Here is a 22,926-nt window from a genome sequence, read left to right as displayed (position 1 = left end):
CGAGGAATTATTCTTGGCCATTATTTTATATGCAGGCGTCACCCTGCTGCACCCACATCTCCTATCAGGAGAACACGAATGCTCAGCAAAAGTGATTGATCTCTCGATATTCTGACCCTCGCTCTTCCTCGTGTTAATTCTCCAATATTCTGTGCCCTCTCGCAAGTACAACGCTCATTGAATAATTCAACGTTTGGTGCTGCCGAGTAGTTTCTTTCAATGTAATCCTTCCCGCGTTGTCCACCCCGAACGTTTGTTAACCCATCTGCTATCTTGCCCTAATGTTTAACTGTCAATCGATACACGGGACACTACTATTTCACAAATTAAATTCTGCATAGCTAATAAACACTTTTGGCTATTGTTTTCAAACTTCTCGCCGTCCCCATCAATGAGTGATCTCCCACTAACCTCAGTGCCCCTTGTTTGTGAGCCTCCTGAGCGGTGATCATTGGTCATGAATTGAGACGTTTTCTTCTGTTCGGCGGATTTGCTCTTCCGCTTCTCTGGGACGAACGGGTCCCACAACTTAAGACAGCAATGCTAATTCTGTGAGCAGGCACTAGTGCTGTTATTTTGATCCCTTTGGTTTCACCTGTGAGAAGTGTTGCCCCGTGTGTCTGCTGTGTGGGCTAGCTGATTCGAGTTGATAGGATGCCGAATTGGTGTCAACGTGGTTCTTTGCTGATGATCAGCATCACCGTCTCCCTCACTCAGTTTTCACGGCGGAGGGGGTTGGTGAATACTGGAGCAGGTTGGTCAGTCACTCTTCCCTAGTGAATCTGCGCCAGTCCCACCAGCAGTCTATCCGGCACAAGGCGAAATCCCACTGCAGCAGCGTAAAACCAGCCCCGGTTAGCCACTGAAACGTGATTAATTCTACTTTCTATATATATATATATAGGTGTGAACAACTAGTCAGGCTGAATGTCAGACGAAGATAGAAGGTGCCAGCCTCAGATAACAGTGTCCTTTTATGAAGAAGAAACCCGGCGGGACTGGAAGGAAAAGAATGGGGATTTGAGTTCACAATATTACAACCCAATAGCAGAGGACAGGAAGGCACATGGATACCCCGATACCATGTAAGTATTTTCATTCGTTACGCTGAATAATTAATTCATTTAATTCAACCATCGTGTGACTATTATTGCATGGAAATGGAAGGAAGAAAATTACAGCGAAGGCGGAATAAACGATAGAAATGATATGCAAGATATTTCGAATTAATTTTGCCGCAGAATGATTTCTCACTTTTATTCAAAACGCAATGCAACTTTTGTAGGATGTTTGAAATACATGACACAGGAAATACTGATACTTACATTGTACGCTGGGCATCTAACACGCGGTTAGAGAATGCCTTCAATACAAATAGGAAAAATGGCATTGTAACAGTAAAATGATAAAAAAAACCAGGGTTTTTTAAAATTTAACTTCTAATTAATCTCTACTGTCACTTGCCTGTTACTCGAGCGGAAGATACCAATGAGAAACCCATTTTGATGCATACAGTAGGCTACGGAAACATGTTAATAAAATCTTAATTTTACATTCGAAATTAATTTGCTTAATTTAAAGGCTTTATGAATCTCCAAAGTTAACGGATCTGTAAATTTTTCAGGCTGCGCCGCTTAAACTAGGCATGATCAAATATCTCAATTTATTTATTGAGAAAAATACAACTAACGAGTTAAAATTAGCATCTCGGTGTTTTCTCTTTCTGGGAAATCAGCGCCACCAAGTGAGGCAGCAGGTAAGTAACAGAGTTTCGACCATTATTTATCAGTTTATTAACAGTGATAGTCACCAGATACAACAGCATCTGGACACGAACGGACACAAACGCAGATGGATGCTGGGCGGAGGGAGCAGTTATTGTTACATGAGAACTGGCACCAACAGCTCAGACAGCAAGTGTGGAGGAATGGATGAGTTCAGGGTTTAGACCTGATACTTCGCCTTGTCTGTTCTCTTCACTGATACAGACTCACCTGTTGAGTCTTTTTCAAAGGTTTTTTATTTCCATGTTTTCTGCTTACCGAGTCTGCTTACATGTTACTTTGTCCCTGAGAACACAATTGGGATGGTTTCCATTGCTATACATCGTCATAAATAAAACTGAAATTTCTCGTAAAATGAGTTCAGATTTCAGGAGAAATAATAGGGCCAGATCTTGCTGCAGGAAGGAATCCAATGGCGTCTGTCATTTGTTAAAATTGCCCTGCATATTTAAAATTTAATTGCCTTTTGCGCGGCAAATTGTTGGAAGTTGGAGCTGGTAACAGTGCAGTGAGGGAAATTGGACATTTGGATCCGAAGTGAACTATGCAAGCAACTGCGTAGCTCTTTAATTGTCTTGATCAAAGGATTGTGAAATTAAGACCGAAAGGAAAGCGTAAATTAGAATGGGTGGATTCTTTGTTGATTCAGATTCATAAAGAAATAAGAGGATGTGAAAAATTAAATTAAAGAAGAAAAATAAGCGGGCAAGAAAGGAAAAGGAAAGAAAGTTGACGTTTTCAAAATGTTTACCAACTATTAAAACCTGAAGAATGAGATTCCACATGTGCAATAATTATTTTTAGTGGCAAAGGGGTTACTTGGCAGAAAATTCCACTCATTGCATTGTTACAAAGTATGCATCTCCAGTGCAAATAGAGCACATTCTGACATTTAATACTTACTCACACATCTGCTCCTCACTTTATACCATTGCAGAAATAATAATTGAGCACCATTAGCCTCACTGTTCATTTATATGGCAAAGTTAAGTCAAATTAAAGTCTTTTTTTTCTTTTCTGTTACATCCTTTAGGCAAATATACCAATTGAATCGCAAATAATCATCTACTCATTATTAAATCTTGAGTTCAGCTTGTACCAGAGGTTAAAAAAAGTGCAGTCGCTGAAGTAAAAAAGATTAAGTCAGAGTATTTCCTACCTGTCTTCTAATTTACCATCTCTTTTGGAACATCAACAAAAACAATAACTTGTGCTTACCTTTAACATGATAAAATATCCCACGGGACTTCATAGGCACATTAATTAACAATTTTGATAATGAAGCACATAATGAGATATTAGGGCAGATGATCAAAGGCTTGGCCAAGAAAGTAGATTTTAAGGAATAACATAAAGGAGGAAAGGGGGGTAGAGACATCAAGAAGTTTGGGCATTTCAGAATTTAATACTTAGCCAGCTGAAGGCACAGCCACCAAAGACAGAGCGATCAAAATCGAGGGGCCAGAATTGGAAGAGCACAAATATCCCAAAGGGCTGTAAGGCTGGGATAAATTACAGAGTGAGGCCTTGGAGGGATTTGAAAACAAGTATGAGAATTTTAAAACCAAGGCATTACTTAATTGACAGCTAATGTAGGTCAATAAGCATAAGGATGATCAGTAAGGATCATAAGCAGCGAAATTTTGGATGTCCTCACGTTTATGGAGGATAGAACATGAGAGATTCCATGAAAAAATAACAACTTGGAGGAGGCTAGTGTGTAGCTGCATCTGTAGAATCATTCCTCAATATGGGTTAGTAGTTCCAGGAAAGGGAAGGAGCATATTAGTGGGTGAGGAAGAATTAAAACCTTCTGCCAAGATACACATCACAAAGCAGTATACATTTAAGGCTGATGCCCTGAGTACACAATTCACATAAGATTCATAACATACTCATTTCAGTTGAGTATGGTCCAATAAGTTGAGTGAAAGGGTTTATTTAATTAATATATTATGGCAAAGTATAAAATGGATTACTGATATTACAATATCTATGTCTTGCCATGGACAGAACAGCTTTCCCAAAAGCTTTTAACATCACTATGGCTTTGTCAAGTACACAAAGCAGAAAGACACTCAGACTTAAATCCCAGGTATTGTGAGAGATCAGTGGATGGCTGCAAAAAAATCCATTTCAATACAGGCCATCATATAACACAGTTAATTTACTATATTCCCTTGTATTAGACAATAAAATAAATCCTAATAACAGAAACTTTTATTGAAATCGGAGATCTCATTGAGACGTATAAGATGATGAATGGGATGGATAGGATAGAGGTGGAGAGACTCTTCCCGCTCAGAAAGGATAGTAAGACTAGGGGGCACAGCCTCAAGATAAAGGGGGGGCGGTTTAGAACGGAGTTGAGGAGGAACTTCTTCACTCAAAGGGTGGTGAATCTCTGGAATTCTCTGCCCGTTGAAGTGGTGGAGGCTACCTCGCTAAATATTTTTAAGACGCGGGTTGATGGGTTTTTGATAAGAGAGGGGATTAAGGGTTATGGGGAGAGGGCGGGAAAGTGGAACTGAGCCACGACAGATCAGCCATGATCTTATTGAATGGCGGGGCAGGCTCGAAGGGCTAGATGGCCTACTCCTGCTCCTATTTCTTATGTTCTTATGTTCTTACAAAAGTTGGTAGTACTACATTTGGGCTTATACTCTGGTCTGATAATTCATTGCAGAACTGAGGGTTCCTCCACGCAATCTGAAATAGTCCGGTCCACTGAGGAGTTGCAGTGCTCTGCTGCTGAACCTCCACAACAGCAGGGGCAGCAAGTGCCTTAAAAGGCTTTGCTGGACTGTCAGGTGGTTGGTGACCTGTACACTATGGTGGAGGATGACCTAATACCATGAGGCACAAAGAGGTTACCCATGGTAGTTAAGGTGACTGTAACTTTAATCTTTGATGCACTAAGGTCATCCCAGGGTTAAGCTGCAGACTTCTGTAAAATTTCACAAATTCTACAAATGCTATCCACAACAGTATTAGCCCGGTGATGGATAGCTTGCACAGAATCACATCGCAGTACATCAGGTTTGACACTGATACAGTCAGTTAAGAGAGGGCAGGATTTCCTCATGCACTCAAGTGACAAGCAATGGACTGGTCTGGTACATTTGTTAATCATAAGAGCATCCACTAATTCAATGTGCAGCTTGTATTCAATTACAGCAAGAAGATTGTGTGTGAAATTTCCAGGAAATTGCCACAACTCCTTTATCTTTGGCTTAGGTGTGCTTCAGCTGTTACCAACACGCAGCCTCAATGGATAGTTGCATGCTGATAAGGGGTACATACTGAGCTGGCACCTTTGCATAAATCTACAACAGCAGAGCAGAAAAAGCTCATTAGGTGCCTTCTATCAACCATGACCATAGTTGAGCAAGATGTGGAGATACCGGTGCTGGACTGGGGTAAACACAGTAAGAAACTTCACAACACCAGCATAAGTCCAACAGGTTTATTTGGTAGCAAAATTCACTAGCTTTCGGACCGCTGCTCCTTCTTGACCCCCACTTCTTGCCTTCAAACAACCACACAACCTTAAACAGACCATTGTCCACAGCAAACTTCCAGCCTTCAGGAGAATTGTGACCATGACACCCATCAACCCTGCCACAGCAACCTCTGCAAAATGTGCTGGATAATCGACACGGATGCCATCATCTCATGTGAGAACACCATCCACCAGGTACACGGTACATACTTTTGCAACTCAGCCAACGTTGTTTACCTGATACGCAGCAGGAAAGGATGTCCCGAGGCATGGTACATTGGAGAGACCATGCAGACACTACGACAACAGATAAATGAACACCATTCGACAATCAACAGGCAAGCGTGTTCTCTTCCTTTTGAGGAACACTTCAGCGGTCACAGGCATTCAGCCTCTGATCTTCAGGTAAGCGTTCTCCAAGATGACCTTCATGACACAAGACAACACAGAGTCACTGAGCAGAGACTGATAGCCAAGTTCCACACACATGAGGATGGCCTCAACCAGAATCTTGGGTTCATTTCACGTTAGCTGTAACCCCCACGACTTGCCTGGGCTTGCAGAATCTCGCTTACTGTCCTGTCTGGAGACAATACACAGCTCTTTAACCTGTGCTTAACGCTCTTCCACTCATATTGTCTGTACCTTTAAGACCCGATTACCTATAAAGATTCACATTCCAACCATTATTTTGTAAATTGAGTTTGTGTCTTTATATGCCCTGTTTGTGAACAGAACTCCCACTTACCTGACGGGAGCAGCGCTCTGAAAGCGAGTGGATTTTGCTACCAAATAAATCTGTTGACTTTAACCTGGTGTTGTGAGACTTCTTACATTGTTGAGCAAGCCATTAGCTTGCTGAAAATACAGTTCACTACCTTGGCTACTTTGGGCCAGTCTTCAATTCAGGCCAGCAAGGGTGTCATGCATATTAATAAGGTGCTGCCTGGCTCTTCAGAAGGATTAGAGCTGGCAGTAGAGAATGTCAAGAACAGACTTGATGCCTCACAAGAGCAGGAAATGCCTGCAGCGCATGTTTATTCACAGATGCCGTTAATCAATAAACCTGCATGCCAGAAAAGTCAGTGACGCCCTCAGTCAGGCACACTTCAACTGAGGGCACTATGACCATTATTGCCCTTGAGCCAGCTGTCGCCCTGCAGCAAACAAAGTTCTCCACTGTGAAAAATTATCACATGATGTTCTTCATTTTGCATTGAGAATCTACAATCTTGTACCATTCTCATACATTAACCTACTCATCATCGGTGTAGGATTGAAATAAAGCACACTTCCCAGGGAACACCAAGATATGGCTCTTTGAAATAATAGGTTATCACCCATCAGTAACAATAGAGGGCTGCTCCCAAGCCCTTTCTGACACTGACTGTTTCAAGATCCTCTTTCTCTTACTTCTATATAGTGCAATTCCTGCAGCAGAATTAGGCAGCCTGTTTGTTTTCTGGCTGTAAAGCCTTATATGCCAGTGATAGTGACCTGTGTGCTGGAGTTCCTGGGGCTCTTCCAAAGACTTCCCGACCTCTCTTTGTGCATTTTGGGAGTCAGATGCTGTGCCCAGAGCAGCTGCTAGGAATAACCCTTACCCTGGGGGTGCCTTGAGGTGAGCTTCCACTGACATTATCCTTGCCCGTCTAGTGCTGACCTGTACCTTTCTGCTAACCAACAAATAGTGGGAGAGTAGTTTGATTTAGTTGAACCCAATTTTTGATCATCAAGGTGACCGTTCAATGCTTTTCAAGGTAGCCACCATCAAATGCAGACTACAATTGTGTGCCTGTATCCATTCATGGATCTTCCATGTTTGACATTCCATGAGGTTGGCCACTGTTTCAATAGAGATCACCATGTGCTCAATTGCTAGGGACATGATGGCTACCATGAACTCCTCTATCATCAGTGCAAGGGACTGCCTCCGGAATTCGGATTATTGACCACACATTTTCCTTTGCTGCTCCACAAGCATCTGCTTAGTGTTTAATCCTAGAGGCTCAGCATCTGTGTGGGCCTGAACACAGCTGGATGCTTCTTCAAGTCTCCAACGGTGACTTGCCATGACTGTGCCTGCCTCCAGCATCAGCCCATGCTCACGTGAAGCGCTTCTTACCTTTTGCCTTGCTTTCTATATGTGATGTTGGACCCTCCGAGCTGAGTGAATCTGAGGGAAGGGAAGGGAAGAGTGGAGAGTGCATATGGGTCATGTGATGGTACATCTTGCTGCTACTCCTCTGAGGACTGAATTCCTTCATCCCTCATTTCTCACTGTACCTTTGGCAAAGGTCCTGCCCATCTTCTACCAACCTTTTGTTTGGCATTTTATTGAATGTCTATCCTTCTCATTACATCCTCATCTACTACTATTGTACACACTGATGAACTGCTAGATATCAAATTTGAAACTCTTTTGTCAGTTGGCAGCCTTCTCACCTGCCTGGTGTAGGACAGTAGGACCATCACTAAAGCACAGGTGGGCCACTTGTTGGTTATGCGCATCATGGTTTGCACTTAACCACAGTTGTGCAGGGGTAGGTCACAGTGTACCCAATGGAAGAGGTTGTTGCAGGTCCAGCTCCAGTGTGAAACCTGTCTGGTTTGGTCCATGCATCGTGTGGAAGGTTGAAACCTGGGACTTCCAACATGAGATCATCAACCATGTACTGATTTTGGGTTGTGTTGTTGGTGTTGTTGAGACCATTCTTCTTCAAAGCAGACTATTTCAAGTCCATGTGGGCCCAAAACCAGCATATGGAAGAGATAACACAATGATCTACATCAAGGATCAGTGCTGGCCCCCCACCCGAATGAATCAGTACATAAATGACCCACTAGCCACATGCAGCCATCTGCACAGATGACACCTGCTGTGCTTACCAAGCAAGAGATTTCAAAGAACTTAACAGTGCTCTAATGACATTCTCAACAAAACCTCCAATAGATTTGTCAAGCATATTTTCCTTTCATATGTTGACTCTGCTTAATCATATGGTCTGGGACTCTCTCAAATAAATTCTAAGTCCCCAATCCGCATGAAAACTCCTGACTATTTTTTCAGCATGATTTTCAGATTGAAGCTCCAACACTCTGTATATCACAGAGTGCTGCAGCATGATTTACTCTGAAAACCAGGGGGCTGGTCCTATTCCCACTGGAGAGGCTGGTAGCTTAGCACTGAGTGGACCACTGCACATGCATCGATCTGTCAACATCGGGATCAGCGCATGCACAGTAGCCCTGTGTTGCCGGCATCCCAGTCGCTGGCCAACCCATCGCTGGCCAGCCTTGCAACCCCCATTGGTGTTTACTGATTTCCCTGGCCCCGATCGCTGGCCCCCTGGACCCCAAAGCGCCCCCACCTGGGGCAGTCTCAACCCCGTCTCCCTCCTGCCCCTGGCACCTCAACCCCACCCCCCCCCCAACCTGGATGGACAGCCTCAATCTCCTCTTCCCACCCTCAGCCTATGATCCCAGTGCAGAGCGGCAGAGGGATCCCCCCACTCCCACCGATCGGCCCCCTTCTGGCCATGCCACCTTGGCACTGCCCAATATTCAGTGGGCAGTGCCAAGGTGCCCCTTGGGCATTGCCAGTTTGCCCATCGGGCAATGCCAGGGAGCCAGGCTGACACTGTCAGACTGGCGCTTCCCAGAGAGCAGCCCCTCCCTTACTTTCTGGAGGGGCTTCAATGGTCTCTGTTCCCTCCATCTGGATTGGCCACCTGTTCCCTGTTAGTGGAACAATTGTAAACTCTGCCAATTTATGCCGCAGAGCTGATTGCATCAGAAATCTTTGCCACAGAGACACGTACAGATCCTGGTGCTCAGCAGGAAGCTTGCAGCACAACTGGCTGGGAGAATTGCCCTCATAATGATTTTCTGTGGGTTTTTTTGTTTTTTCATGGGATGTGGGTATCATTGGCATGACCAGAATTTGTTGAACATCTGTAGTTGCCTTTGAGAGGTGGGGGTGAGCCACCTTCCTGAATCACTGAGTCCATTAGGTGCAGCCACACCCACACTGCTATAAGGATTAATTAGTTCCAGGATTTGACCCAGCGAAACTTAAGGAATGAGAATATTGTTCCAAGTCAGTATGGTATATGACTTGGATGGGAACTTGCAGGTGGTAGTAGCATCTGTCTGCTATTCTTGTCCTTCCAGTCGGTAAAGGTCATGGATTTGGAACGTGCTGTCAAAGGAGTCTTGGTGAGTTGCTTCAGCACATCTTGTATATAGTATATACTCCTGCCAATGTGCATCAATGGTGAATTGAGTAAATGTTGAAGGTGATGGATAGGGTGCTGATCAAGCAGGCTGCTTTGCCTTGGATGGTGTTGAGCTTCTTGATTGTTATTGGAGACACACTTACCCAGGCAAATGGAGAGTTAGCCATTACACTCCAGATTTATGCCTTGTGGATGCTGGACAGGTTTTAGGGAGTCAGAAAGTTAGTTGCTCGCCTCAGAGTTCCAGCTTCCTGACATATTCTTTGTCACCATACTATTTATGTTTCAGGTTTAGTTCAATAGTAACCTCCAGGGTGTTGGTAGAGGGAGATTCAGAAATGATAATGCCATTGAATGTCAAGGGGAAAAAGTTAGATTCCCTTTTATTGGAGATACTCATTTCCTGGCATTTGTATGGAACAAATGTTGCTTGGCACTTATCAGCCCTGGCTTGAATGTTGTCCAGGTGTTGCTGCATATTAACATGGACTGTTTCACTGTCTGAAGAATTGCAAATGGTACTTAACACATTTAACATTATACATTCATCAGTGAAAGGAAGGTTATTGATAAAGCAGCTGAAGATTGGGTTGGGCCGAGGATACCATCCTAAAGAGCTCCTGCAGCAATGTCTTGGGACTGACATGATTGTCATTCAACAATCACAACCATTTTCCTTAGAGTTAGGTATAACTTCAACCAGTGTAAAATTTTTCCCCAATTCCCATTGACTTCACTTTTGACAGGGCTCCTTGCTGCCACACCCAGTCAAATGCTATCTTGATGTCAGGAGCTGTCATGCTCACCTTCCCTCTGGAGTTAGCTCTTTTGCCCACTTTTGGACTAAGACTGTAACAAAGTCAGCAGCAAAGTGACCCTGGTGGAACCCAAACTGAGGATGAATAAGCAAGTTATTACTGTGTGAGTGCTATTTGAGAAGACTATCGATGGCACCTTCTTTCATTTTGCTGATGATCAAGAGTAGGTTGATTAAGTGGTAATTGACTGGATTGGATTTGCCCTGCTTTTTGTGGACATGACGTGCCTGGGCAATTTTGCATATTGTCAGTTAAATGGACTGGTATAGTTGTACTGTCACAGCTTGGCTAACAGCACGGCTAGTTCTGGACCACAAGCCTTTGGTACTATTGCTAGGATGTTATCAGAGCCCATAATCTTTGCAACACCCAATTCCTTTGGCTGTTTCTTGATATCAGGTGGAATTAATTGAATTAGCTGAAGATTGGCATGTGTACTGCTAGAGGTCGCAGGAGGAACCTGAAGTGAACTATTCACCTGACATTTCTGATTCAGCCTTGTCATTTGCATGATGTGGTGGGATCTCCTATTATTGAAAATGGGGATATTTGTGGAGCCTCCTCTGCTTGTTAATTATTTAATTGTCCATCACCATTCACAATTGGATGTGGCAGGACTGCAGGGCTTTGATCTGATCATTGGTTGTCGGATTGCTTAGCTTAATTGCATGCTGCTCCTACCGTTTGGCATGCAGGTAGTGTAACTTCACCAGGATACTACCTCTTTTTTAAGTTATGTCTGGTGCTATTCCTGGACCTTGCCATTAATGCCCACTTCACATGGACAAATAAAAGAACATTATTTTTTTGAAAAACAAAAGATTAGCAGATATTCTGTTCTCCACCATATTTTAGGACATCAATCCGATAACCGCGAAATTATCATCAGTCATCATGAAAAAATTCATCTGGTTCACTAATGTATTTTAAGGAAGGAAATCTGCCATTCTTACATAGTCTGGTCCACATATGACTCCAGAACCCATAGTAATGTGGTTGATACTTAACTGTCCTCTGAAATAGCCTAGAAAGTCATTGAGTTCAAGGGCAATTAGGGATGTGCTAATGTTGGTCTTGCCGAAAAAGCCTACATTCCATGAAAGAATAAAAAATGAATTACAAAAATAATGAGGCAATAGTCAAAGTTCAAATTAAACACAAATGTCTTTGCTAGATCAAACAATGTGTCTGTCAGCAGTACACCCGTTAACAATTCACTTATCAATCACAAATACATTACAGACAGCCATATCCAACAAGCAGTCAACCTTCTATCGACCTCCTTTGAGCAGCTGACCAAACTGCCCAATAGTAACTTTCTTTCTTAATCACAAGACAATAGAAACATAGAAAAGAGATACAGGAGTAGGCCATTTGGCCCTTCCAGCCTGCACCACCATTCAATATGATCATGGTTGATCATGCACTCTCATCAGCCATTATCATATTGAATGGTGGTGCCTTAAATTACTGAATTCTTACAAACTATTGTTTAGCAAATTAAAGACGAATCTTACCTGATAAAGTAGATAAACATTTTGTGGAGCTAGGCAGAAGACAAAATTTGACATCATCGATCAATGTCAATTTATATCACTCTCTCATAGTTTTCAAGTCACTTAAGTTAGCCAATAAACATTTTGACATCATGTTATTTTTGCTGGTGCAACTTCACCAAAATTCTAACTTGGCATCAAAACAAAACATAGCTTTGAATTATTTTGTTTGTTGGTTCTAACCTAATTTTATGACTTTTGTGCTTTTTTTTAAACATTCCATAAAGTCTATTTTTATCAGTGCCCCGGTTTATTTGCAATAAAAACAGATTGGATCAAAATGTCATTTGGTCTTTGCAATGTAAGCTGGTTAGATTCAGCAGGTTTTTATACACCTGCATACAACTAACAGCATTTGTATTTCATTTAAACTATCCCCTCGGGTTGAATAGCTTCCATAAATCTCAAGCACAAATTTTGATTAAAAGTATGATTACGGCTGTCAAAAATATTACATTTTCTTACAATGTCTTGGTTCATCAATCATGCAAGCATGTAAGCACCATATGCTACATTGACTTACAATGGTGAGTCGATGAACCTAAAGTAGATATTTCCCCTTTATTTCAGAATGCTCTCAATATTTGTTCCCTGCAGAGGTCCATCATGATCCTAACATTTGTCTTCTCCAATAGTTGCAATCGGAAACTAGCAAAAAACCAGCTGAAACCTTTCTAATTCTGTGATTTACAAGGGCTCATTCCTTTGTACCTAGCAGCATTCCAATCCATTCCATTAGTAATTTCATCAGTATCCCTAAACAAACTCATACTTTTAATTATTTACTTCTGAAATTTTCGAATATCACATGTTAATGTATTCTATTATACACCCTTGCTTAAACTTATAGTTAAATACAGACAAGTCACATTCTTCTTGCTTATCTCATTAAAATAGGCTGTGGAATGTTGTATCAGTATTATCTAGGCAACCTTATAGTGCTTGTCTAGGTTTCTAATTTAGATGAATTTCATTTTCTCTGACCCTTATTATATCAGTCAATTTATGTCAATGCATGTTAGCCATTTTGTCTTATTATCTCTAAGATCTACACTCTTGATCCCTCAAAGCCTCTCCATCATCTAAAAAACTAATTGAGGTGTGTTATGGAATATTAGATGGTTGTAGGTACAGAAATAGACAGAAACCATCCAAACAGAACAGTTTTCTGGATTGGCGCCTCTGTCACTGGACTCAATATCCACTCTCTCAAGCAAACTGTGGCTGCCCTGCATACATTCTACAGGATGTACCGTAGCCATTCTCCAAGGTTTTTTTGACAGACCCTCTCACACTGCAGCAATTCACAGAGAAAACCCATCAACAGCATAGCAGGACATTTCGGGATAGTGTTGTGATGTTGAGACCGATAATTGTTATAAGGAAGGAATCCCTATGATGCCACTGGAGACAAAACTACAGGACTTTTTAAAACTTTTATTGCAACAAACCAACTAAAATCGATATAATTCATGTTCACAAGAATGGTCCCTGGAAGGAAGAGCTTGTCACATGAGTGGTTGAGGTCTGTACTCATTGGAGTTTGGAAGAATGAGGGGGGATCTTATTGAAACTTACAGGATACTGTGAGGCCTGGATAGAATGGATGTGGTGAGGATGTTTCCACTAATAGGAAAAACTAGAACCAGAGGGCACAACCTCAGGCTAAAGGGACAATCCTTTAAAACAGAGATGAGGAGGAATTTTTTCAGCCAGAGAGTGGTGAATTTGTGGAACTCTTTGCAGCAGAAGGCTGTGGAGGCCAGGTCATTGAGTGTTTTTAAGACAGAGATAGATAGGTTCTTGATTGATAAGGGGATCAGAGGTTTTGGGGAAAAGGCAGGAGAATGGGGATGAGAAAAGAATCAGCCATGATTGAATGGTGGAGCAGACTTGATGGGCCGCGTGGCCTAATTCTGCTCCTATGTCTTATGGTCTTATTCAATCATAAGTTAACAGGCAATATATATTTAAAATGAAGATATAAGTTTCACTTCAAATAGTCAATACGATAATGATATGGGACTTCACAGCACCAGGGACCCAGGTTCAATTCTGCCCTTGAGTAGATATCTGTGTGGAGTTTGCACATTTTCCCCGTATCTGTGTCAGTTTCCTCTGGGTGCTCTGGTTTCCTCCCACTCTCCAAAGATGTGCAGGTTAGGTTGATTGGCCATGTTCAATTGCCCCTTAGTGTCAAGGAGATTAGCAAGGTAAATACGTGGATTTATGGGAATAGGGCCTGGGTGGGATTGTTGGTGTAGGCTCGATGGGCCGAATGGCCTGTTTCTGCACTGTAGTGAGACTATAATTTGCCTTACACAGTTATAAGCATTCATATTACTTGCAACACAAAAGAAAGATGTATTATTTCGTTTATCCCAGATTAAAACTTTTTTTCCTCACCTGATACAGTCCTACCCATGATACAAACATGCTATAAGTGAATGAGCAAATGACCAGCTTATGGTCTCTGTTATTTCAGCCATTGAGCTGGTCATTAGAAAACTACAAGTATGTCTTAAGATACCTGCAACGAAGGGTCATTTTCCAACCTTGTAATATCATTGAGGACCTGTGCCCACCGAGAACAAAGATTGGTAATGGAGGTGTACTATGCATGAGTTTACTACTAGTGTACTTAAATTAATGGCTATAAAATTATGCGCAACAGAATTTCTAATGTTTGGTCCCAACAGGTAATGCTCCTCACTAGGAGAGAAAAGTTAGAATGTTACTTCTATAATAAACTATTCTTTGGTTACTGGGCATGATGCACTGTAAGATTTTATATTTATAGCTTACAGTGTTCTTAGTAGTGCTGTTAGGGATTAAATATTTTTACTTATAAATTTCCAAATTATTCCAAAAAATAGTAGCGTTCAAAGTTACTTGTTTGTTTTCATAGGAATTAAGCATGCAATAATTATTATTACTAACAATTACATATATATAATAACCATTAGTAATAATAACTGTACCTAAACTCTGGGTAACACTTATGATACAATTTACCAGAGAATTAACAACATCACAGCATTTGAATGCAAAGGGTTAATGGATGACAAATTGTCAATTTCTCCAGTATATATTTTAACACCCCTAACTTCATACCTTTCTATCATTGAACCATGTAAGAATTAACATGTTTCCATGTTATCTTATATGTTTAGTTTTGGTATTGCAAGAACATCAGCCACCTATGGTAGGTACTTTTCAGATCTCCTTATCAGTTAAAGCACTGAGTGACTGGAATTCAATTTATGAATTGAACATTGCTGACAGAAATTCAATTAGAGGTTAAAATTAATATGATAAAATGTTACTTTTTCCTTACAGAGTTCCAGACATTCTTTGTATGTGGCCCTGGAGTCTAATTTTGGGGGGTACTAATACCATTTGGATGTGCTTATATACTTGCTTTCTTAGATGGCAATAAACGACTTATAGGTGTGCACCAGGGCTTTGAAGAAAAAGAATCACATTTATATACAAGACCTTTCATAACCACAAAGCACTTTAAGCCAAAGGAGTATTTTTGAAGTGAAGTAACTGTGCTATGTTGGAAACCTGATAGCCAATTTGTCACAATTATCTCCCACAAACTGCAATGTGACAATGACCAGAGAATTTGCTTTTTCTGTGATGTTTGTTGAGAAATAAATATAGGGCACAGTGGATCAATGCTTTCTCTTAATTCCTTTTGTACAGTCATAAATGCACACTTCTTTGACTTAAAGGGACCACTTGTACACAGTCCATTTGTCCTCTGCATGGTCAGTTCTGTAGCCTCACACCTCTTATTCAAGAAAAGAGAGAAGCAAAAAGTGAGAAACTATAGACCAGTCAGCTTGATCTTTGTAGTGGGAAAGTTGCTGGAGTCAATCATTAAGGAGGAGGTGACTGAGCATCTGGAAAAGCAAAGTTCAATTCACCAGTGTCAGCATGGTTTTGTGAAGGGCAAGTCTTGTTTGACAAACCTGTTAGAGTTCTTTGAGGATGTAGCCAGTAAGGTGGATAACAGAGATCCTGTGGATATGATCTATCTGGACTTCCAGAAGGCATTTCATTAGGTGCCACACAAGAGACTGATCCAGAAGGTTAGAGGCTGGGGATAGAAAAGTGGCTTGGATTGAGGATTGGCTGACTGATGGAGGATTGGGATAAATGGGCCCTTCTCCACTTGGCGATCTGTCACTGGTAGGGTTCCACTGGGTTCAGTTTTTGGATCACGACTATTTACAATCTATATCAATGATCTACAAGCAAGGACAAAGTGTAACATAGTGAAATTTGCTGATGATGTGAAAATAAGTGGGAAAGCAGGCTGTGATGAGGAGATTAAAAAAATTACAAATGGAGGTTTGCTAGTGTGGTTCGGGTGGGTTTAAACTAATGTGGCAGGGGGTTGGGGATCAGAACAATAGGTTAGCAAGCATAGAGACTGGGGACGAGCATGGGGCCAAGACAAGGCTACCTAAGAGGAAGAGCAATCTGGGGGAGATGAACTCAGTGGGCCTGGAGGTCTGGAGTGCATCTCCTTCAATGCAAGGATCATAACGGGCAAAACAGATGAACATAGAGCCTTAATTCGTGTGCGGAACTTGGATGTGGTTGCAATGACAGAGACTTGGTTAGAAGAAGGACAGGGCTGGCAGCTGAATATTCTGGGCTATAAGTATTTTAGGTGAGACAGTGGAGGGGCTAGAAGAGGTGGGGGAGTAGCAGTATTGGTTAGGGAGCATATTACAACGGTACAGAGAGTGGACAATTTGGAAGGATCATGTAATGAGACACTGTGGGTAGAGCTTAGACATGATGTGGAGATGCCAGTGTTGGACTGGGGTAAACATATAAGAAGTCTCACAACACCAGGTTAAAGTGCAATAGGTTTATTTGGTGGTAAATGCCGCTAGCTTTCGGAACGCTGTTCCTTCATCAGGTGGCCTGCTTTTTGTAAACTTTCGAATAGTCATGGGAAAGGATAAGTGTTGTCCTGTGGGTAAGGTCTGAATTGGGGGAAGGCTAACTACAGTCGGATTAGGCAGGATTTGGTGGTTGTTGATTGGGAGAGGCTGTTCGCAGGTAAAACCACATCTAGCATGTGGGAATCTATTAAGGAGCAGTTGATAGGAGAGCAGGACAGGCAAGTGCCTGTAAAAAGGAAGGACAGGAAAGGTAGGATTCGAGAGCCATGGCTAACCAGGGAACTTGTGGGTCTAATCAAAAGAAAAAAGAGGCATACGTAAGGTCCAGGCAGCTAAAAACAGATGAAGCAATGGAGGAATACAAAGAGAGTAGAAAAGAACTCAAACAGGGAGTTAGAAGGGCAAAAAGGGGTCATGAAATGTCCTTGGCAGATAGGATTAAACAGAATCCTAAGGCATTTTACACATACATTAGGAACAAGAGGGTTGTCAAAGAAAGAGTTGAACCTCTCAAGAACAAAGAAGGGGAATAATACTTCGAACCGAAGGATGTAGGTGAGATCCTAAATGAATACTTTGTATCAGTATTCACATAGGAGAGGGACACATTGATTGGTAATGTCTCAGAGGGGTGTGTAGACCCATTAGAACAAATCGCAATTACAAGGGAGGAAGTGTTAGGTGTTTTAGGAAGCATTAAGGTAGGCATATCCCCAGGACCAGATGGCATTTGTCCTAGATTACTGAGAGAGAGAGAGAGAGAGACAAGCGATGACATTGCTGGGCCTCAAACAGAAATCTTTGTTCCTTCACTGAACACAGGTGAGGTCCCAGAGGATTGGAGGATAGCAGATGTCCCGTTATTTAAGAAGGATAGCAAGGATAGCCCATGAGCTTGATGTCTGTGGTAGGGAAATTGTTGGAGACAATTCTTAGAGATAGGGTCTACACATATGTAGAACTTAATAATCTCATTAGCAATAGACAACATGGTTTTGTACGAGGGAGGTCATGCCTCACAAATTTGGTTGAGTTTTTTGAGGAGGTGACAAAAATGATTGACGAGGAAAGGGCCGTGGATGTCGTCTACATGGATTTTAGTAAAGCATTTGACAAGGTCCCTCATGGCAGGCTGGTGCAAAAGGTTAAATCTCATGGGATCAAAGGTGAACTAACTAGATAGATACAGAGCTGGCTTGGCCATAGAAAACAGAGAATAGCAGTGGAGGAGTCTTTTTTCTGATTGGAGGTCTGTGACTAGTGGTGTTCTGCAGGGCTCTGTACTGGGACCTCATTTGGAAGAAGATGTAGCTGGTCTGATTAGTAAGTTTGCGGATGACTCAAAGATTGCTGGAGTTGTGGATAATGATGAACTTTGTCAGCAGGATATAGATAAGCTGGAAAATTGGGCCGAGAAATGGCAGATGGAATTTAATCCAGATAAAAGCAAAGTGATGCATTTTGGTAGATCTATTGCAGGGGGGAGCTATACAATAAATGGCAGAACCATCAGGAGTATAGACACACAGAGGGATCTGGGTGTGCAAGTCCACAGATCTTTAAAGGTGGCAGCACAGGTGGAAAAGGTGGTGAAGAAGGCATATGGCATGCTTGCCTTTATTGGACAAGCCATAGAGTATAAAAGACGGCATGTGATGTTGCAGTTATATAGAACATTGGTTAGGCCACGTCTGGAATGCTGCATCCAGTTCTGGTTGCCACACTACTGGAAGACAAGGAAACTTTGGAGAAAGTGCAGAAAAGGTTTACCAGGATGTTGCCTGGTATGGAGGATTTTAGCTATGAGGTGAGATTGAGCAAACTCCTTGGAAAAACAGAGGTTGAGGGGCGCCCTAATAGAAGTTTATAAAATTGTGAAAGGCATAGACGGGGTGAACAGTTAGAAGCTTTTCCCCAGGTCAGAAATGATAAACTCAAGGGGTCACAAGTTCAAGATAAGGGAGGCAAGGTTCAATACGGATATGTGGGGGACATATTTTACACAGAGTGGTGGGGGCCTGGAATGCACTACCAAATAAGATGGTTGAGGCAGACATGCTAGGATCATTTAAGACTTATTTAGCTAGCCACATGAACAGACTGGGAATAGAGGGATACAAACGAATGGTCTAGTTAGGAACACATTATCGGTGCAGGCTTGGAGGGCCGAAGGGCCTGTTCCTGTGCTGTATTGTTCTTTGTTCTTTGATATTGGGTGGCATGGTAGCACAGTGGTTAGCACTGCTGTTTCATAGCTCCAGGGACCTGGGTTTGATTCCCGACTTGGGTCACTGTCTGTGTGGAGTTTGCACATTCTCCTCGTGTCTGCGTGGGTTTCCTCCGGGTGCTCCGGTTTCCTCCCACAGTCCAAAGATGTGCGGGTTAGGTTGATTGGCCATGCTAAAAAAAATGCCCCTTAGTGTCCTGAGATGCATAGATTAGAGGGATTACAGGTAAAATATGTAGGGATATGGGGGTAGGGCCTGGGTGGGATTGTGGTCGGTGCAGACTCAATAAGCCGAAGACCCTCTTTCTGCACTGCAGGGTTCTATGATCTATGATATTGGCAGGCTAGGGGAATGGGCCAGAATCTGGCAAATTGAATTTAATATGGATAAATGCGAGGTTGCCCACTTTGGCGAGAAAACTAATAGGGCAAATTACTTTTTAAATGGGAAACACATTCAAAAGGTGTCTGGGTGTCCTTGTGCACGAGTCTCAGAAAGTGGGTATGTAGGTACAGAATGTTCTTATGAAGGCAAATGGAATCTTGGCATTTCTAGCGAAGGGTCTAGAGCATAAAAGTAAAGTGTTGCTACAATTGTATAAGGCATTGGTGAGAGCACACTTGGAGTACTGTGTTCAGATTTGGTCAGCTTCTCTGAGGAAGGATGTGATGGCATTGAAGGCAGTTTAGAAGAGGTTCACTGGATTGATTCCAGGTTTGAAGGGGTTGTCATTTGAGGAGTGGTTGAGTAGCTTGGGCTTGTACTTGCTGGTGTATAGAAGAATGAGGGGGGATTTGATTGAGGTATATAAAATATTCAATGGGATTGATAAAGTAGATGTTAACCAAATGTTTCCCCTTCTGGAACAGTCCAGGACAAGAGGTCATAATTGTAGAGTAAGAGGGGGAAGTTCAAAATAGAGATAAGGAGAAGCTACTTCTCACAGAGGGTTGCAAATCTTTGGAACTCACTACCCCAGAATGTAGTGGGTGTAGAATCAATCAATGGATTCAAGAAAGAGAAAGGTAAATATTTAATCAAAATTGGGAGAAAAAGCTATGTGGAAAAGGCAGGGAAGTGGAGTTACGATGAGATTGAGATCAGCCATGATCATATAGAATGGCGGAGTGTGCTTGAAAGGTTGAATTGCCTACTCTCGCTCCGAATTCCTATGTTCCAGTGTACACTCACATATCTTAGAGGGAAACTTTCCAGGGATTACACCCTAGATTCTCTGTGAAATAGTGTCTTGGCTTTTTACATCCGCCTGAGAAGGTAGACAGGACTTGACTTTAACATCTCATTGAAAGGAGGCACCTCTGACAATGTACCAACATTCCTCCAGCACTGTATAATGTCCCCCTTGATTTTTGTGCTCAGATCCTGGAGTGTGGTTTGAACCACCAACCTTCTGATTCAGAGGTGAGCCAACCACTAACACATGACTAAGAGGAGTTTGAATTATTTCCTTTGTGTTGTTTCATCTCATATATTTTACTAGAAAGAATGAGGAGAGGCAATATAATCTAGAATACAATTCTAAAGGAGATTCAGGAACGCAGAGGCCTGGGCATATATGTGCACAAATTGTGGAAGGTGGCTGGGCAGATTGAGTGTTAAAAAGGCATATGGGTGGGATCCTGGACTTCATAGAAGCATAAAGTACCAAATTAAGGAAATTGTAAGCGTCCTTATAAAACAATAATTCGGCCTCAACTGGACTGTTTTGTCCAGTTCTGAGCACCACACTGCACTTTTGGAATGTTTTAGAGAGGGTGCAGAAAAGTTTTAGGAGAATGGCTCCAAGATTGAAAGCTTTCAATTGAGGATAACTTGGAGAAGGTGAGGTTGAGGGGAGATTTGATAGAGGTGTCCAAAATCATGAGGGCTCTAGACGAAGTAGATAAAGAGAAACTGTTCCCATTGGTGAAGAGATCATTGGTGAAGAGTGATTCTCAAAATGAGCATTGGCAGCATAAGGAAGAACTTTTTAATAGGGCAAGTAGTTGGGATCTGGAAAGCACTGTTTGACCTCATGGTGGAGGCAGATTCAATTAAGGCTTTCATAAGGAAATTGGATAAGTACCTGAAGAGAAAGAAATTGCTGGGTTGTTATTAAAGGGGAGTGTGACTAGCAGATAGATAGCTGACAGGTTTATAACAGACATTCTAAGATCCTATGCTTTACTTTTAATTCTACATTATTGAGAAACCGTTGTATATTCAGCACAAAAGGATTCAATAGTAATTTTCCCTTCTATGCAGCATCATCAACATATAGAACAATATAAAAAACTGTGCAAAATTAAAACCTTAGATTTTGCCTAACTGGCAATAAATTATTTTATAGAAAGGCAAGGTAATCTTTAATGTTGATGTCCAGAATATTTAACGATATATGTAGGATAAACAAGTAGAATGAAATTCAGCATAGAAACAATTAGTTTTATGATTAATGAAAGAAAATAAAAAGACACAACTCTTTAAGCAAGAGACTAGCACAGCATTTTGTCAATATTGTTGGTATTGGTGTTTTAAGTCTCAGGATTGACTGACACAGCTTCCTGTGCAATGGATCAAGAGTAACAGATGGTAACAAGGGTATTAATGATAAAGTAATTGCAGAGAGAATGCACAGTATTTTAAGTCATCAAAGTGCAAATTTAAACTTGAATTATGCATTTGGAAAATACATAAAGCCACATTCAGGAATGTAATAAAATGGCACTGTCTATGCTGCGAATATAGGTTACTACAATATTTGGACTAATACATTATCTGTTTTAGCTTCAAGGATAGATAAATAAAACCACTAGCATTTTAAAATTTGGTCTCCAGAGACTACCTGAATAATCTGCTGTAAAGGTTTTTAAAAATGTTATTATTGTGATGCTTTCTTAAGTAATTTATTTTATTGTACAACCTATGGTTAACTTGCTATATTTGAAAAATGAGCCAAGGTTATTTCAAATTATGCATTTAATATAGCCCTAAAGCAACCAATATTTTAATATTAAAATTGTAACTTATAAAGTTGCCACAGAAATGGATTATGTTGCTAGAGAATGTATCCATAAGCACACATTTAATTAAAAACATCTTATCTAGATTACATGAATGATAGACTGCTGATTTAAAGAATAATGTCCAAATTGAATTCATGACAAGATCATTTTTTTTATTTAAACTTTAAAAAGTGCACATACATAGATACATTTTACCATCAGGCCACCGGTCTACCATCCAGTACTGAATGAGCAGAAATTTCCTCCAACTAAATATTGGGAAAAATTAAAGGCTTTGGAAGGAATCTTTTGGCCGTCCCTGCCAACAAGATCTTTTAGTCCCCCCAACAGTGACCCCTAGCCCCACTCCCGCAGCTTTCCAGGTAGTGGAGGATGAAAACAACAGGAAACCCCGTTGACAGAGGCTGGAGCGGAAGATCCCACTGCTGACCAAAGGTGAGCCACCATGGCAAAACACACCGCTAGGGGTGGAAAATTCTGCCTTTTGCATTCATTCCTGCCTGAAACTCCATTCCTTAGTCATTAATTCCATCTCTCTCCGTGGCAACTGCCTGAAGCTGGACCAGTCTGTCTGTCTGTAACCTTGATGTCATATTTGATCCTGAGATCAGTTTTGAACCCAAATCCATGCTATCACTAAGACCACCTATTTCCACTCTGTAACTATTAATGCCTAGAAACAAAGACAAAAACCAAACAATCTGTTTCTTTACCTGCAGCGCCATCAGTACTAGTGATGCCAAGAAATCTAGGTGAATCAATGCTTACAAGCATCATGGAATCAAAATGATAATGGGTCCAACAATGCACCAGCAACATGTATTTTTATACACTTCCGATGTGATA

General features: G+C 41.5%; 1 protein-coding gene across 1 annotated transcript in view; it reads left to right on the top strand.

The window, feature by feature from the left end:
- Positions 1-1,046: 1,046 nt before the first annotated feature.
- The window catches only part of LOC145350573 (short transient receptor potential channel 3), a 151,450-nt gene continuing 129,570 nt past the window's right edge, over positions 1,047-22,926 (top strand). The window contains exon 1 of the mRNA XM_080199775.1: positions 1,047-1,085. Within this exon, the coding sequence (XP_080055901.1) occupies positions 1,084-1,085 (2 nt within the window). The 5' untranslated portion in view covers positions 1,047-1,083. The remainder of the gene's footprint in view (positions 1,086-22,926) is intronic.

This window comes from Carcharhinus amblyrhynchos, chromosome 1, assembly GCF_965287045.1.
Source record: "Carcharhinus amblyrhynchos chromosome 1, sCarAmb.v2.hapA, whole genome shotgun sequence".
NCBI lineage: Eukaryota > Metazoa > Chordata > Chondrichthyes > Carcharhiniformes > Carcharhinidae > Carcharhinus > Carcharhinus amblyrhynchos.
The sequence above is the reverse complement of the archived record's forward strand: the minus strand, read 5'-3'. Positions and strand labels throughout refer to the sequence as shown.